Genomic DNA, 16,929 nt, shown 5'->3' with positions numbered 1-16,929 from the left:
GGAGAAGAAAAGAGAGTGGAAAGAAAGTCCAAAGGCAGAGGCCAAGATCATTACAGAGGAAGAAGCAAATTGAGACGGAGGTAATAGAAGTCACTGGGCACACAGACGGGCAGAAGCTGAGGCCAGAGAGGCTGGGAACAGCAGAGAACCGGCAGGTGCCAGGGCCCAGGTCTAGACTTAAGGGCAAGTACAAATAGGAGGCTGGAAGCAAGATCTCCATCTCTGGTTTCCAGGTACTGTACACATCGTCCCTGCCAGCTGGACCCGCTGTCCTACATCTGTCCTGACTGTGGTAAGGCCATGGGGACCAAGGGCCACCATCTTGGCCTGGGATTCCTGCTCCTGCTCTTTTTCCCTGCAGGTATGAACCAGCTCTCTTCTGACACTGATGCCCTTCCTGTCCACCCCAAACCTCCCTGTCTCCACCTTCCTCTTCGGTGTCTGCTAAGAACAAGCTATCTGGGGAATGCGAGGAGGGGGTGCTGAAAAGAAAGGAGACTTGCCTGAAGAGATGGGGTGATGGTAGTGGGCAGCAGCCATGTAAAAAGCCGGGTATGGCACAAACACTTGTAACCCCAGTGCTGGAGAGACCTGAGTCAGGAGAACTGCTGAAAAACGGCAAGTAGCAAGTTCAGTGAGAGAGCTGCCATCTTGAGAGAATAGGGTAGAAGTGGCAACCAGACATCTAGTCCCCTCCTTTGAATTCTATGCCCATGTGAGCAACACACACACACACACACACCACCGAAAGCATGTGAGAGCATGGGATCAGGCGCTAAGACTCCAGCTAGGGGGTGGAGAATGGAAACAGAGGCCCCTGAACTACAAAGGTGGGCAATCCTCATTCATCTTCCAGAGTGTCTGGGAGCTGAGGGGAGACTGGCTCACAAGCTGTTCCGTGACCTGTTTGCCAACTATACCAGTGCCCTGAGACCTGTGGCCGACACGGACCAGACTCTAAACGTGACCCTGGAGGTGACACTGTCTCAGATCATCGATATGGTATAATGTGGTGGGGTAAAGCTGTGGGATGCCTGCAGATCAAGGGAAGGGCCGTCTCCTGCTTATCCTTTCCCTATGTGCTAATAATGATAATAGCCATTAATTCCTGTGTACCATTGGTGGCCCAAGACTTTACACACTGGAATTTACTCAACTCCCCCTCCCCAAGCAGGAATTATCTGAGGGATTAACTGATGAAATGGAGACTTAAGAGCCCACCATAAGCACACAAGTTCAAGCCTGGAAGGGAATCGGGCTGTTGGAGCAAGCTGGGTTTGTGGGTACTGACAGATCTGTGAGTGTGCATGAAGTAGGCACATTCATTGCCTGCCCTGCTAGGATGAGCGGAACCAAGTGCTGACCTTGTACCTGTGGATCCGGCAGGAGTGGACAGATGCCTATCTGCACTGGGACCCCAAAGCCTATGGTGACTTGGATGCAATCCGCATTCCCAGCAGCCTAGTGTGGCGACCAGACATCGTTCTCTATAACAAGTATTGCCTCCTGTCTGCCCTGCCCCTCAAGCACTGACCCTCGTCCCCCAACACCTAATAGAGTTTCTAAGATGCCTTGGAAACTTGCCCCTAAGGGACCCTCTAAGGAGCTCTTTGCCACTCCATGGCACTTTCAGTCGTCTCTGCCAACTCAAGCTGGGTGTCTGTAAGGAGTCTACTATGTGATCCAAGCCAGTTGTAGTTCTCGAAGAGAACTGTCTTGGGTCCAAGTGCTTCTCTGTGGCAACTCCACCCTTCCAGGTTCAGGGACCACGGGAGACCTCACTGGCGTACGGCCTCATCCTAGGGTTACTCCTTTATTCCATCTTTAGATCTTTTGCATTTCCCAGTCAATACATAGCATTGTGCATTTTTCTGGGTCCCTCTTATGAGTTTTACAGATGACTCCCTAGGCCAGAGTGAGGCTCAGGTCCACCTCTGGGTTTTGCAGAGACTTTTTATACTCTGCTTCCGGCCTTTCCAAGCCCTTGGTTGCTGCCTCCTCTAGACCTTCAAAGATTGAAGTGAATGAATCTAATGAGCCTGATGAGGCTTACTCCACCGTGCTGCCCTGACCACTAAAGCCCAACTAGTGACAATAGTTCTTGGGCCCCGGTGACTCCTGTCCTGCCTCTCCACAGGGCAGACACGCACCCACCAGCTTCGGCCAGCACCAATGTGGTTGTGCGGCATAACGGCGCGGTGCGCTGGGACGCACCGGCCATCACACGCAGCTCGTGCCGTGTGGATGTGTCTGCCTTCCCGTTCGATGCTCAGCGCTGCGGCCTGACCTTCGGCTCATGGACTCACGGCGGGCACCAGCTGGACGTGCGACCCCGGGGCGCGTCTGCCAGCCTGGCCGACTTCGTGGAGAACGTTGAGTGGCACGTGCTGGGTATGCCGGCGCGCAGGCGCGTGCTCACCTATGGCTGCTGCTCCGAGCCCTACCCGGATGTGACCTTCACTCTGCTGCTACGCCGCCGAGCTGCCGCCTACGTGTGCAACCTGCTGCTGCCCTGTGTGTTCATCTCCCTGCTGGCGCCGCTGGCCTTCCACCTGCCCGCTGACTCCGGGGAAAAGGTGTCTCTGGGCGTCACCGTGCTCCTGGCGCTCACCGTCTTCCAGCTGATCCTGGCCGAGAGCATGCCTCCCGCGGAGAGCGTTCCACTCATCGGTGAGCCTGAGAGCGTGGGGGAATGGACACTGGGTCAGCAGAGTGACAGCTTACAGGGACAGAGAGGGAGCAAGAGTAGACCTGTCTGAGAGAACACCCCTCGCCGCTAGGGGCGCGAGGGAGCCTTGACGGCGGAAGAACTGGTCCCAGTGTCATAGCAAACTGTGGCGAGTGATGGCTGTGTGCCTGGCATGCTCCTGTGCACGTGACATTTTTCACTCGCAGGGGCATCACTATGAACCCATGAGTAACCAATAGGTTATTCCAGGTGTTCGGAAAGGATCAGTATCTGTTCAGTTTACAACCATAATCTGACCCTGCAACAGGGGAAATAATTAGGTAGCAGATAGCTTCAGAGCCCTAGTAGATATGAGACGTGGGGAGAACTTAACTCTTATCTACATCTTTCCCCTCTTTGGGTTTGAAGGCATGATGCTGGCCTTCTTTCTTTTTATGATGAGGCAGCTGGAAAGCTCAACAGAGTTCACCTCCTCTTCGTGGCTCACAACGTTCTCTGCCCCACAGGGAAGTACTACATGGCCACCATGACCATGGTCACATTCTCCACAGCCCTCACCATCCTCATCATGAATCTGCATTACTGTGGCCCTAGTGCAAACCCAGTGCCTGCCTGGGCTCGGGTTCTCCTGCTGGGACACCTGGCCAGAGGCCTGTGTGTGCGGGAACGAGGGGAGCCTTGCGGGCAGTCCAAGTCACTGCAGTCAGCCCCCAGCCTCCAGCCTCCAGAAGGTCTCCCAGCAGGCCCTTGTCATGAGCCATGGTGTCTGTGCCATCAGGAAGCCCTTCTGCATCATGTGGCTTCCATTGCCAGCACCTTCTGCAGCCATCGGGCTGCCCAGCGCTGCCACGAAGACTGGAAGCGCCTGGCTCGGGTGATGGACCGCTTTTTCCTAGGCATCTTCTTCTGCATGGCTCTGGTCATGAGCCTCCTGGTTCTGGTCCAAGCCCTGTGAGGGCCAGGAACTGGATCTTAGGGAGCTTGGTCACCTCAACACCACCAGATAGGAATCACAAAACCCGGGTGGTTGTTGGTACTCAGAGTGCTGCTCAAAGTCAGGAACACCTCTCAGGACCAGCACTTCTGACCTGTGTGCCCTCACTGAGGGGATCCAAAGTCTCTTTCTCCCTTCCCTCCAATATGATTCAGGTCAACGTGCAGACTTGGAAATAGGATTCAATGACAGCTGAGCAAGATGGTGTACCCCTGTAATCCCAGCACATAGAGGCTGAGACAGGAGGATTTCCATAAATTCAAGGGCAACCTGAGCTTCAGAAAACTTTGTCTAAGAAATAAATAACCACCCATGTCTACACTTGGAATTATAGCTGTTAGCAGGGCAAATTCGGGTTTTTATTTTGTTGAGACAGAGTACTACTAGGTACCTCCTGCTGGCCTGAAGCTTGCTATGTAGCCCAGGCTGGCCTTGGATTCACATAGACCCACTGCCTCTGCCTCTCCAAAGGCACTTGCTGGCAGGTGCTACCACTCCCAGCTAGAGTGTAGACTACTTGCTAAGGGACAAAGGCACACATGTGCATGTCATCCTTAGCAGCTGCAGATGCTCATCCTGCTCATCTCTGCGAAGGCTCTAGGGGATAGAAATTCATGGTCTAGTGTCCGGAACAGAAGGCAATATAAACTTTTATTCCAGAGCTTCAATAGATAATAAATGAGAGTGTGCCCAGCACCTCCTCCATGTCTCGTCTTCTCCTTGGGGCCACATCCAGAAGTTGGGGATCCAGGTTTGTCTTCATAGGTAGGAATCTTAGGACACACAGATCAATGCAAAAAATATATCTTTTTTAAAAATCATATTTGTGTGTGTGTGTGTGTGTGTGTGTGTGCGTGCTCTTGCACCAGGGTACATTTGTAGAGGTGAGAGAACAATGTGGGTAGTTGGTTCTCTCCCTTTGCCATATGGGACCCAGGGTTCAGACTCAAGTTGTCAGCTTTAGTAACAAGCACCCTTACTTGCTGAACCATCTTGCTAGCCAAGAAATTACTTTTCTGGGAACAACAGTAGCAAAAAAAAAGTGATTAGGATTTCACAGGACCCTGAGAAAGAGCCTAAACCTTTCTGTCATTTCCCCTTCTGTCCCTCCTTATAGTTAGCCACAGCCACCTGTTCTCACACAGTGACGTTTAGAGAGCTCATCGGTAGCCCAGGTAGGTGGAGTACAGGTGTCCCCACTCACAGGATTGGTTGCTTTCTTACTGTCACACAGCTTCTGGCACTTTCTTTGTGTCTTCTTCCCAGACCATACCCATAAGAAACTCACAGCCTGAGGCCAGGTGGTGGCACACACTTTTAATCCCAGCACTCGGGGGGGCAGAGGCAGGCAGATATCTGTGAGTTCAAGGCCAGCCTGGTCTACAAGAGCTAGTTCCAGGACAGGCTCCAAAGCCACAGAGAAACCCTGTCTCAAAAAAAAAAAAAGAAAAAGAAAAAAAGAAAAGGTAGCTCATAGCCTGACCTGGGAATACTCAGGGGCCAGCAAAAATAGAATAGAAAGGCAGGTACTCTAACCTAGCCAGGTGGCAGGAGGGTGAACAAGAACTTTCCAGGTAGACATGAGGGACATTTAAGTGACCCCTGCATGGCCCATGGCCAGGGATTCTCCCCCATCATCACCAACAAGGAGTTGATGTCTTCAGGTTCCAAATGAGTCTCTGCCTATTCTACCCTAGAGTCTTCTGACCTCAGTTAGTCCTGCTCCTACAGCCTGAGCAAGGTTCAGTCTCCAAATCCTCTCTGTGTCTCCACCGCCAATGCATCTGGAAGGTCATTGCCATAGAAGGCCCAGGCTTCCCTGCAGAGACTGATTCACCATGATCCTGAGACAGGTAAAGTGCACAGGCAGGGCCGGTCAACATCTGGTAGGTCACAGGAGACCTGGGTCCTATGGATGGTCCCTCAGCACAAGGAACAAGAGCAGCAGCAGGAGGGAACAGGAGGCAGAGACGGAGCCTGGAGCTAAGGGAGGAGAAGAGAGGTTAGGAGCAGTGTGAGGGCTGATGAGAGGCAGAGAGTCTGGCAGAGCGAGCTGGAAAGCAGCCAGAGGCAGGGGTGAGAGACCAGGGGCTCTCGCCCCTGCCACCTGCTGTCACTGCAGATGAGCCTCGAGACAGAGATCTGAGAGAGATCTAGTGATGTTGCATCAAGGTTCATGTTGGAACTCCTCAGGGTTCAGAAGGATTGCTGTAGCTGGTGGAAACTAGCTAAAGCTATCTGAGGGTAAATAAATGAGCTCCCCCAAGTCTTGTTATCTTCATTCTTCCGCGCTCTCTTCAGCGCTCTCCTGATGCTTCCCACCGTTGCTCGCTGTTCTGCCCATCCCACATGCTTTCCAGTTTATATACAGACAGTTAACAAGCACGTATTTCACCGCATCACAACAACCAGGTGGACCTGGCAAGTAGATGCCTTGGGTCTCAGGGGGCGTGGCTGCAAAGCTCTCCAGCTGATGCTGGGAGGATTGATCAAGAATCAATACAAGGGGCTGGAGAGATGGCTCAGAGGTTAAGAGCACTAGCTGCTCTTCCAGAGGTCCTGAGTTCAACTCCCAGCAACCACATGGTGGCTCACAACCATCTATAATGAGATCTGGTGCCTCTTCTGGTGTATATATGTTAACAGAACATTGTATGCATAATAAATAAATCTTTTTTTAATTTTTTTATTTATTTTATCTTTTATTTATTTATTTTTTTATTGTATAATCTTTTTTATATATAAAAAATTTATAAAATTTATAAAAATTTTATTTATTATATATTTTTTTATAAATTGTATAATTTATTTTTTTTATTGTATAATCTTTTATTTATTTATTTTTTTTATTGTATAATCAATACAAAAGCCGGGCGGTGGTGGCACACGCCTTTAATCCCAGCACTCGGGAGGCTGAGGCAGGCGGATCTCTGTGAGTTCGAGCCCAGCCTGGTCTACAAAGGGAGTTCCAGGACAGGCTCCAAAGCTACAGAGAAACCCTGTCTCGAAAAACCAAAAAAAAAAAAAAAAATCAATACAAAGCCGGATGGTAGTGGCACAAACCTTTAATCCCAGCACTTGGGAGGCAGAGGCAGGTGGATCCCTGTGAGTTCTAGGCCAGCCTGGTCTACAAAAGCTAGTTACAGGACAGGCTCCAAAGCTACAGAGAAACCTTGTCTTGAAAAACCAAAAAGAAAAATCAATAGAAAATTCTAAAAAGAAGTTTTCATGCACTGACTATATTTCTTTTGTTTGTTTTTGTTTTTTGAGACAGGGTTTCTCTGTAGCTTTAGAGCCTGGAGCTCGCTCTGTAGACAAGGTTGGCCTCAGACTCACAGAGATCTGCCTGCCTCTGACTCCTGAGTGCTGGGATTAAAGGCGTGCGCCACCACCGCCCGGCCCCAACTATATTTCTTAAATGTAAATAGTTAAGCTAGAAGTTTGTGAGCAATAATTGTAGAAAATGTAACAGTGCTGTTGCACCTTTGGAACACTTTTGCTTCCTTCCCTGGTGTCTGGGAACACAGGTCTGGTAACCATAGTAACCTGTGAGCCTGGGACAAAAGCAAAAAGTGCTTGATTTGCTTCAGGTCTAGCTAGCTGAGTTAAAGAGAATTTCTTTGGAAATTCGGCTTCCAGCTCCAACAGAGTGCTTGTCTTCACCCAGATGAGAATTAATTTCTTTCTCTGAGGCTGATGCAGCAACTCAAGCCTTTTTCCTGTATCTCTAGGGTTAGAATAATAAACAATTAATTTCCTGGGCTATGATCTTATGTTAATTGAAACCAAGGTGAAGGCTAGATACAGAATATTAATAACTTGTTAGGTTAGAGCAAAAGGCCAGTAGATTACACCTTCCTGAGTCTGCTGCTAGAGAATTCAGGGCCACCCAGACCTGTTTATGAGTAAGGGCAGACCTGCTGTCTCTCTGCTCAGTGCCTCCTGCTCAGGGCTCCTTTCTTGTCAATGAGTTCTGTAAATAAGGACAATTGTGGGGTCTAGTTTTATGTAGACTTTACTATTTGAACAAAGGTTTGAGAGAGTGAAGGCTCTCACCCCAGGGCCCCATAGTGTGGGAAAAGGCATACAGTTCCCAGTACACAAAAAGTCAGGTTTAAAGAGTGATTTATGGGATGGATCAGTGATTAAGAGCACTGCTTGCTCTTCCAGAGGTCCTGAGTTCAATCCCCAGCAACCACATGGTGGCTCACAACCATCTGTAATGAGAGCTGGTGCCCTCTTCTGGCCTGCAGACATACATGCAGACAGAACACTGTATACATAATAAATAAATTTAAAACAAAAACAAAAAAGAGTAATTTATACACTGCTGAGATATTCTGGAGTGAATCCCATAATAGAAGGGAGAAACATCACAATTTCAGAAGATTTCTGCAGAATCGACAGTGTTCTCAAAGCTTTGTGGGTCGGGTTCTCCGTATGGAGCGTATACTCCCGTGGATTAGTCCAGCAGATCTGTCAGCTGTATATTTACTGTATAACACTTGTGGGCTCTCATCAGTGTTGAATCTGGCTCCCCCATCCACGCCCTCGTCAGAGTAGCAATGGGTAGAAATATGGAGACAAAATATCTAAACTTCCCCAGTGCCTCGGATGATGACCATCTGAGTGCAGAGACCCACGAGAGACACAGTGGTCTGCTTGGCCAGAATTCTAGCACTCAGGAGGCTAAGGCAAGAGCTAAGGACTTAGGAGGCTGAGCCCATTTGAGGCCAGCCTGAACCACACATGAGTTCTAGGACAACCTGGGCTACAAAGCAAATTCCCCTGTCTCAAAAACTAAACAAGGTCTGGTTTGAAATTGGAGACCCAGCTTCTGGTCAAGTGTCTCTGGCCTCACTTTATGACATGAGGGTAGACGGCTATGTGGCAGAGGCTAGGGACCGTCATGGGGAGCAGTTCACAGCTCTGCAGCCAGGCTACAGACATGATTCCTCACTAGCTGTGTGGCAAAGGACTGATTGCTACCTTTTGCCCTCTGTAGAAGTGACAAGGTGGCACACGCCTTTAGTCCCAGTACCAAGGAGGCAGAGGCAGGTGGATCTCTGAGAGTTCCAGGCGAGCCTGGTCTACAAAGTCAGTTCCAGACAAGCCAGGGCAGCACAGAGAAACCCACTCTGAAAAATAACTAATAGTAAAGTGTACCAATGCCACTGAACTGTGCTGAGGACGCGTGGCAGCAAGAGCCTGGCACTCCTGGTACTGTGACGTCAGGACAAGTGGAAGGAAGAGGCTGAGGAACTTCCCTGCCATGGGTTACAGACCCTAAAGGGAGGGATTGGGGGTGGAGTAGGAAGGATGGAGGGAGATGGGGGGAAGATGGGGGGCAGTTAGTACTTCTTTGGAAGTGGCCTATTCCCATCTAAAAATGCAGTGGTCCAAGTATACCCTTGCACAACAAGAGAAGACTCACAGCTGAAAGAGATACAGGTATCTTTTGATCCTTCTTGCTTATTACAAACTAGGAAACTGAGGCAGAGGGAAAGAACAGCTAAGTCAGAGCCCAAACTAGAGTACAGCACACAGCTTTCAATAGTTGGCTTTGACCTTGGAAAGCCGGTCTGAAGGAGCCCTGAGGACGGTAACAGGGAGAACGCAGCAGGGAACCGCCTCTCCTGAACTGGGGCCTGACCGCGGCCCTCCCCTGAGAGCACAGAGGCACGTGTGCACACCCTCTGTGAGGGCGAGTGACTCCTCTCTTAGGTAACAAGGCGGGTTTGTCAGAGGAAAGTCTAGTGAAGGTCCAGCCCTGGGACAGCCTGCTCAGACAACTGCATCTCTTACCTGAGCTATCCAACCGGCAGGGCCCAGCTCTGCACTTCTTTTCTGAAAGAAAGGATGGAGAATCAATGCTTCAGCAGCTCTCTGATCGGAAAGAACCCCAGAGTTCTGATGACCAACCTTGATTCTCTGTAACCGCTCCCTTAGGGAGGCCTCTCTAGATAGCACTCTCTGAGGACAGAAGGGAAGCAGCCATGTAAGTCAGGGTGTCATTCTGACCCACTCCTGCTCCCTGGCCTCTAACTGCCTCCTCACCACACACTTTCCTTCACCCTGTCCCAGACAGAGAGGTACTGCCTTCCTCATGGCTCACGATGCTGTTTAAAGTAGAAACTGAGCCACAATGGGTCTCCTCCCGTTTCCGCCATGGTTACCGTGCAGGCCAACTGTCTGCCTCTGAACTAGGAAAGCGAGGTCTCACTTAGCTAGGGGCAGTAGTCCAGAAAGCAGCAGGGGTTAAGGACAGGTCTCCTTGTTCCTCCTCTGATGTGACAATGGCCCGGGAAGGAGGAGGAACAGCTGATGTGCTCCTGACCACAGGGCGGCGCCATATCCTCTGGCTGTTGGTTCCCCACCCTGCCCGGCACAGGCTACTGCATATAATTCCCATTCGATCTGGTAAAACTGCGCCTCTTAAAAACTGAGGCTGTGATTTTTACTCATTTTTTTCCCCTTAAATTTTTTTTTTTTTTTTAATTTTTCGAGACAGGGTTTCTCCGTAGCTTTTGGTTCCTGTCCTGGCACTAGCTCTTTCTAGACCAGGCTGGCCTCGAACTCACAGTGATCCGACTGCCTCTGCCTCCCGAGTGCTGGGATTAAAGGCATGCGCCACCACCGCCCGGCTTCCCCTTAAATTTTATTTATATTGGTGTGTGAGAGATGGAGGAGGGGTGCTTCCCAGGTATGTGAAAGTCGGAGACGGCCCTTGGCGCCAGTTCTCCCCTTCAATCTTCAGATGGGTTCTGAGGAATGAACTGAAGAAGTCAGGCTTTCAGGATAAAACTTCTGTAGCGGCTGAGCCATCTCCATGTTCCCCTTTTACTTAGCTCTGCCTACAAATGCCTTGGTGCCAATACTGTGACTAGATTATTAATTCCTTTCCAGCTTCCAGCTGGGACAACAACCTGTCTGTCTCTTCAAAGGCCCAGGCCTCCTCTCCTCCATACCTGTACTGTACGTGCCTGTGTTCCCCTTGTCTGTGTTCCCGTTGGCTGCCTAGGAGTCAGCCTGCTGAGCATTGGGATCACTGGTGTGAGCCACCACGTGCTTGAGCCTTTTATCATTTACGTATGAACTCCTTGACTGGGGTGGGAGTTGGGGCTTGGATTTGCCAAAGCTCCTGGCAGATGTGGGAAGCCTGTCGTTTTTAGGACTGGCCTTGCGGTCTCCTCACCTTTTATGTATTCGCAGTTGTAGGTGCTGCGTTTGCCCAGAGCACGAAGATAGATGCGCGCGGGACCTTGGGCAGGTCGGCTGGAATTGATCACCTGGAAAGTCTCAAAAGGGGGGATCAGCACCTCCTCCTCGCCGGGGAAAAAGGAGTAACCCCCAATCGGGGCCCCGAGGCAGGTCCAGATACCAAAGAAGGTGTCCTCGCCAAATTGCTGGGCGGCAACGTTCTTGAGGGACGCAGAAGCAAAGCCCCCCAGCCTGACGGTGGCGCCGGGCCCGGCTGGCCGGAAGTGCAGGCCATGCACCCCCCTGTACACCTGCCGGCACCCGCGAGATCGCTGGCTCCCGAGCAGCTGCAGGGCCTCGGTGAGCAGGAAGTGGAGGGTCTTGAAGGAGAAGTGGTGGAGGTAGTGGGCCCGGGAGCGGCCGGCCTCGCGCACAGCCGCGTTAAACTCCTTGTGCAGGGGGCTGTTGGCAGTGTAGGCCAGGAGCGCCACCCCGTGCTCATCCCTGAAGCCCGAGGGTGGTGGAGGAAAAATGGTTGGGCTGAGGTCCCAAGCTGACTCCCAGGCCCTGCGCTCCTGCCACTGGGTGTTGGCCAGAGCCCAACCATTCGCGTACACTTTGTTGGTCTGGAACTCTGAGTGGTTGAGGTCAGCCAGAGCCGCTATCATATCTGCTGCACAGCCAACATACTGGTCATCAAAGGACGCTGGGGCCATGTCCAGGGGTGTTTCTTGAGAAAAGATGTCTAGTTGTGTCATGGAGTGACTTTGAACCTGAGGGTAGGAGAGCACCAAGGACTGAGAGGGTGGTCCCTAGGAAAATGGGAACTCTGTCATCCTGCTTTGCCCTGCTCTGAGGGCCTGTCTACTGAGAAAACCAGAAAGAACCCCTAGAGAGGAAGGAGACTGGGGACCACCAGCTGCAAGCTCTCCAAGACTAGGTTTTCAGGAGTCTCCTAGGAGGACAGCTGGCTTCCCCAGGAGCACTGGGCATTCTCCCCTCTGTTCTTCCCAGGGTTAGATAGGCCAGCAGGTCCGTGGAGGGTGCACATACCTGAAGTTCATCCCAGAGGCCCACAGACACCAGGAAGAGAGACATCATGGCTGGAATCTTCATGTTGGAGGTGACCTGGGCAAGCTGCTGTCTCTTTTTCCTCATCTGGAAAAGTGGCTTGTTAATTGAGCATTACCAGACCCAGGATGTCTTTTGGACAAATGGGTGGAGGAGTGACACAGCTCTGGCGCCCCCAGAGGTGGTCACACCAACCCACAGTGGCTCTCAGAAGGAACAACAAACGCTGCAGCTGCATGGTCTGTTGTCCCTTTTCCGTCTGTCTATGTTTGTTTGCGTTAAACAGGGTTTCATATACCTGTGCTGACCTGGAACTGGTCACTGTGCCGGATGCCCTTCAATCTTTGACCCTCCTGCTTCCACTTCTTCAATGCAGGCATAGTGGACATGGACTCCCTCTTATCTTATTGCAGAGTAAGACAGATGTGTTTGCTTACAGAGTAACGCTGGCGTAGGAAGGGCAGTGTATGGATCCTCCCTCTCTCTGCTCACCCAGTCCTGCTCACACATCCCTGCTCACACATTCCTGCTCACCCAGTCCAGCTCACACATCCCTGCTCACACATCCCTGCTCACACATCCCTGCTTACCCAGTCCAGCTCACACATCCTTGCTCACACAGCCCTGCTCACCCAGTCCAGCACACACATCCCTGCTCACACATCCCTGCTCACACATCCCTGCTCACCCAGTCCAGCTCACACATCCCTGCTCACACATCCCTGCTCACCCAGTCCAGCTCACACATCCCTGCTCACACAGCCCTGCTCACACATCCCTGCTCACCCAGTCCAGCTCACACAGCCTTGCTCACACAGCCCTGCTCACACAGCCCTGCTCACACATCCCTGCTCACACAGCCCTGCTCACACATCCCTGCTCACCCAGCCCTGCTCACCCAGTCCAGCTCACACATCCCTGCTCACACATCCCTGCTCACACAGCCCTGCTCACACAGCCCTGCTCACACAGCCCTGCTCTCGGGAAGGAGAGGCCGGCAACCATGTGTCTCTCAGTGCCTTTCTCAGGAAATATATTTTTTGTTTTTGTTTTTTTGAGACAGGGTTTCTCTGTAGCTTTGGTGTCTGTCCCGGAACTAGCTTGTAGACCAGGCTGGCCTCAAACTCCCAGGGATCCGCCTGCCTCTGCCTCCTGAGTGCTGGGATTAAAGGTGTGCGCCACCACCGCCCGGCCTCAGGAAATATTTGAACAGTATAATTAGCTGTTTCTTTGCGATACTAGAGGTCAAGTCCAGAGCCTGGTGTGAGTTGACAAGCACTCTCCCACTGAGCCTGAGTAACATGTTAATACACATGTTAAATATACATATGGGGGCTGGAGAGATGGCTCAGTGGTTAAGAGCACAGATTGCTCTTCCAGAGGACCCGGGTTCAATTCCCAGCACCCACATGGCAGCTCACAACTGTCTGAAGATCAGTTTCAGGGGATCTGACACTTCACACCAATGCACATAAAATAAAGTTAAATAAACCATAAAAATGTTAAAATAAATAAATAAATAAATAAATACACATATAGGACACACACAACGTTTTAGGTGAATGTCTTGGATTTCTTGTCTTTTTTTTTTCAAAGAAAAAAATGCTTACATATAACACATCCTATAAATATATCGCTCTGAGGAACTGTACCTCAGAGGCTTCCTGCCAAGTGAGCGTCCTGCTAGCTACCTTGCTCATTACAATGGCCATATGGAGTGTTTGATGGGATAGTTAAACCACTGAAAGAGCACATGGACTTTTTCCCTAATGTTTGGTTTGCTTTGAGGCGTGTTCTAGCTGGCTGCTGTGAGCTTGTTGTTACACTGTGTAAGTCCAGTTCCAAGTGATCTGCCAGCTTCTACTTCCTGAGTGCTGGGATTACAGGTGTGCACCACCACACAGAGGTGGAATATATTTTATATTAATAGGCCTTGCCAAACTATGATTCAGAAAGGAACCAGTTTGCCCTCCCACCACTTAAGGGATGCGTCTTCGTCAGTGCTATCAATGATTGCTTTGCTAGACTGCTTTGTTCTGGATTGCATCTGTTGGTTGTTGGTTTTGCTTTTTGAGACAGGGTCTCCTATAACCTAGACTGGCCTCAAACTTGCTGAGTAACTGAGAAGGCCTCCACCTTCTGAGAGTTTAGATTACAGGCATACCCCATGCCTGGCCTACCGGCTTTTTAACTTTCATTTGAGTGGTCTGGAAATGTGTGTCTGCTGTGTGGCCACCAGAGAGCTTTCTTTTGTACTTTATTGTCATCTGTCCTACAGTGCCTGGCACAGTTGGGAGACAGAAACAGGTGTGCCTCTACCTCCCGAGTGCTGGGATTAAAGACCTGCGCCACCACCGCCCGGCTATTTTTTTAATTTTTGAGACAGGGTTTCTCTCTAGTTTTTGGTGCCTGTTCTGGAACTAGCTCTTGTAGACCAGGCTGGCCTCGAACTCACGGAGATCCTCCTGCCTCTGCCTCCTGAGTGCTGGTATTAACGGCATGCACCACCACCGCCTGGCTCAAAAACAAAAATAAAACAAACCCCCAGGAGAGTAATTTGTATCATTGATGTTGAAGTCGGGGAGAAATGAGCTCTCAGGGAGGATGGGTTGGAGAAACTAAGAGAAGCTGGGAAGTGAACCTTGGTTTAGAAAGAGCCAGGCTCTGAGGTTTCATGAGGTTCTTTGCTTCCAGCCCTCGGGCTCAGTGTGAACCCTGGAACCCTTTGATATCATCCTTTAGGCTTAATCCAGCTTTGGGTAGCTCCTGTGCGCATGCCAGCAGAAGACACTCATGCAGTAACCTATCACCATTAGCACCCAGCCGCTCTGGCTGGTCACGTGGGTATCCATCCAGTGTGCATGCCAGCAGAAGACACTCATGCGGTACCCTATCACCATTAGCACCCAGCCTCTCCGGATGGTCACGTGGGTATCCATACATGGCTGCAGTTGCCTCCCATCTTTGTCGGGGCCCACATCCCTGCTCCGCTTGCTTTTGGCTGTCCCCCATCACTTTACCAGTGCACTCAGCACGGAGCAGGGACAGCAAAGCCCAGGCCTGCCTACCACCTCTGCCTGCTGGAAGCCCTGTATGGGAGTGGGGAGAGGGCTGAGCACGTAAAAGGACAGACTGTTCTTGCAGAGGGCATCAGTTCAGTTTCCAGCACCCACACCAGGGTGGCTCATGAACTCTGGCTGTAGGAGGATCTGATGCTTCCGGACTTGGTGAGTATCAGCTCTCAGGAGCACATACCTACATACAGACACACAAATATATGCATAATTAAAAAATAAAATACTAAAAAAACTTCGGTGCCAAAACTGACTGGAAGAAATATCTCAAGGTAGCGAGAAAAAGGATTATGAGAGAAAAGCTCATAACATATCCTTTTCTTTGTGGTTGTTTTGTGCTGTCCTAGAACTCACTCTTTTAGACCAGGCTGGCCCCAGATTCACAGATTCACCTCTTTCTGCCACCACTGCCCAGTCATTCTTTTAAACCAAAGGGGGGAAAAAAAAAGCCGAGCGGACTCAGCATCATACGGTTCCCAATGCCTCCTAGAAGCCAAGCACAATAGCCCATGCCTGAAATCCAGGTTCTCAGGAGGGAGGGTCAGGAGCTGAAGGCTGCACAGTGAGTTCCAGCCCACATTGGAATACCCAAGACCCTGCCTAAAACAAAGCAGCAAAATGAAGGAAAACATCCCTCTATGCCTTCAGGACAGTCCAACCTTATTCTGGTTTTTGATCTGCTCAGTGACCTTGCCCCTGAGAGCTTTCTAGTCCCTTCTCGGCTTCTATAGTCCAGGAACCTAGGAGGAACAAAGTTCCAGGGAGACACAACTGTCTCCCCTGCCCTCAGCTATGCTCTGACCACCCACTCTTCCAGGGTTAGCTCAGGGCTCCCCTCTTTCAGAAAGCTCCCAGAATGCCCTGGGTAGTCCTCTCCTGAGCCTATCTCTCCCCCACAACCCCTGCCCTGTGCAGGCACCAGCAATAGCCCCTTCCATATCCTGAAGGCTCATCCCAGAACCAGGCAGCGGATGCCAGCCGGGCGGCTGGGCTGACTGGGAAAGACTGGTGTCAGTCTTCCCCTTCGGGGCAGGTTCTGTCGCAGTGAAGGCACATGTGTCTGCCCTCCACGCTCAGAGGTTACACAGCAGCTTCACCGCAGCCTCGGGTCCCACAGCTTCAGCTACTGTGCCCTCCATGACCCCAGTCAGCCATCCTGAACGATCAGTGGAAGCCTGCCTCTTCCCTTGTAAGGACACCAGCGCCCTGTCTGTCAGTTCTGGCTCCGCTGCAGTCGCCAGCACTTGCCTGTGTCCACCACACCCTCATGTCTACAGTTGGCTCTATCTTTTTTCTATACTGTCTGTGATGGAAGACCTCCAAGTCTCTGGTAGACAAGCCCAAGGGTCTTTCTGAGCACTGCTAACAAGACAGAGCACCTCAGAGGAAGTAGATTGCTGCCCTTGGTGACCAGTGTGGGGGATCAAGGGAGCACAGCAGGGACTACAGAGATTGTTCTGGTACACTGGGAATTCCCTCTCCCCGTTTTTTATATTTTTTTTTGAAACAAGATCTTGTTTGGTAGCCCAGGTTGCCCTCTAACTTAGTCTCTGGTATGAGAGAGCTGAATTTGGCTTAGAAATCCCTTTTCACAGTTGAGGAAGCTGCACTTCCCTTCACCCTGTGTCCCACAGTCCTCAGTTTCCCTCTTCCTCACTCAGCAGTTCCTTTTGGGACTATGGCCCCAAGTCAATTCTTAAAATCCCAAACCTTCCTAGGTGTTCTCAACCATTCCATCCAAAGGTCCCTAAAACTTCACCAATCCCTCCTAACTTTTCTATCAAATAGTTCCTTCCCTGCTCCCTCTGCGGGAAGTGAGGTGTCCCTTACCTAGCCTTCTCCATGGTGGGCAAAGCGGGCCTGGTCTCCTGCGACAGAGAGGCAGGGAGGTGGCTTTCTCT

At 50.9% G+C, this 16,929-nt stretch overlaps 2 protein-coding genes across 3 annotated transcripts; one reads left to right on the top strand and one right to left on the bottom strand.

Annotated features, from left to right (window-relative positions):
• The first annotated feature begins 300 nt into the window (after positions 1 to 300).
• Positions 301 to 3,678, top strand: Chrna10 (cholinergic receptor nicotinic alpha 10 subunit). Its single transcript, XM_041676612.1, has 5 exons — positions 301 to 361; positions 857 to 1,002; positions 1,342 to 1,496; positions 2,138 to 2,670; positions 3,196 to 3,678. The coding sequence occupies exons 1-5, from the start codon at positions 301 to 303 to the stop codon at positions 3,642 to 3,644; spliced, it is 1,344 nt and encodes a 447-aa protein (XP_041532546.1). The 3' UTR covers positions 3,645 to 3,678.
• Positions 3,679 to 4,065: 387 nt separating this feature from the next.
• On the bottom strand, positions 4,066 to 16,914 carry Art1 (ADP-ribosyltransferase 1). Of its 2 annotated transcripts, none has more exons than XM_041676298.1 (5): positions 12,253 to 12,365; positions 11,937 to 12,041; positions 10,879 to 11,656; positions 9,489 to 9,530; positions 4,066 to 5,666 (listed from the first exon to the last, which is right to left on the bottom strand). In XM_041676298.1, the coding sequence occupies exons 2-5, from the start codon at positions 12,039 to 12,041 to the stop codon at positions 5,593 to 5,595; spliced, it is 999 nt and encodes a 332-aa protein (XP_041532232.1). In that variant the 5' UTR covers positions 12,253 to 12,365; the 3' UTR covers positions 4,066 to 5,592. The 2 variants fall into 2 exon arrangements, with proteins under 2 accessions (XP_041532232.1, XP_041532231.1); XM_041676297.1 differs by lacking the exon at positions 12,253 to 12,365 and adding an exon at positions 16,859 to 16,914 and having other exon boundaries at positions 4,067 to 5,666.
• Between the last annotated feature and the right edge of the window lie 15 nt (positions 16,915 to 16,929).

Source organism: Microtus oregoni, unplaced genomic scaffold, assembly GCF_018167655.1.
Source record: "Microtus oregoni isolate MIOR12 unplaced genomic scaffold, Mior012 000027F_ref0000203, whole genome shotgun sequence".
Classification (NCBI taxonomy): Eukaryota; Metazoa; Chordata; class Mammalia; order Rodentia; family Cricetidae; genus Microtus; species Microtus oregoni.
Note: the sequence above shows the minus strand (reverse complement) of the source record. Positions and strands in the feature narration are given on the sequence as shown.

Coding starts and splice junctions, on each gene's coding strand:
- Chrna10 (XM_041676612.1), top strand. CDS start 301: ATGGGGACCAAGGGCCACCATCTTGGCCTGGGATTCCTGCTCCTGCTC. Junction 1,003..1,341: donor TGTCTCAGATCATCGATATG/GTATAATGTGGT, acceptor CTGCCCTGCTAG/GATGAGCGGAACCAAGTGCT. Junction 1,497..2,137: donor GACATCGTTCTCTATAACAA/GTATTGCCTCCT, acceptor GCCTCTCCACAG/GGCAGACACGCACCCACCAG.
- Art1 (XM_041676297.1), bottom strand. CDS start 12,041: ATGAGGAAAAAGAGACAGCAGCTTGCCCAGGTCACCTCCAACATGAAG. Junction 9,531..10,878: donor CAACTGCGAATACATAAAAG/GTGAGGAGACCG, acceptor CCTTTCTTTCAG/AAAAGAAGTGCAGAGCTGGG. Junction 5,667..9,488: donor CTGCCGGTTGGATAGCTCAG/GTAAGAGATGCA, acceptor CTCCTCCCTTAG/CTCCAGGCTCCGTCTCTGCC.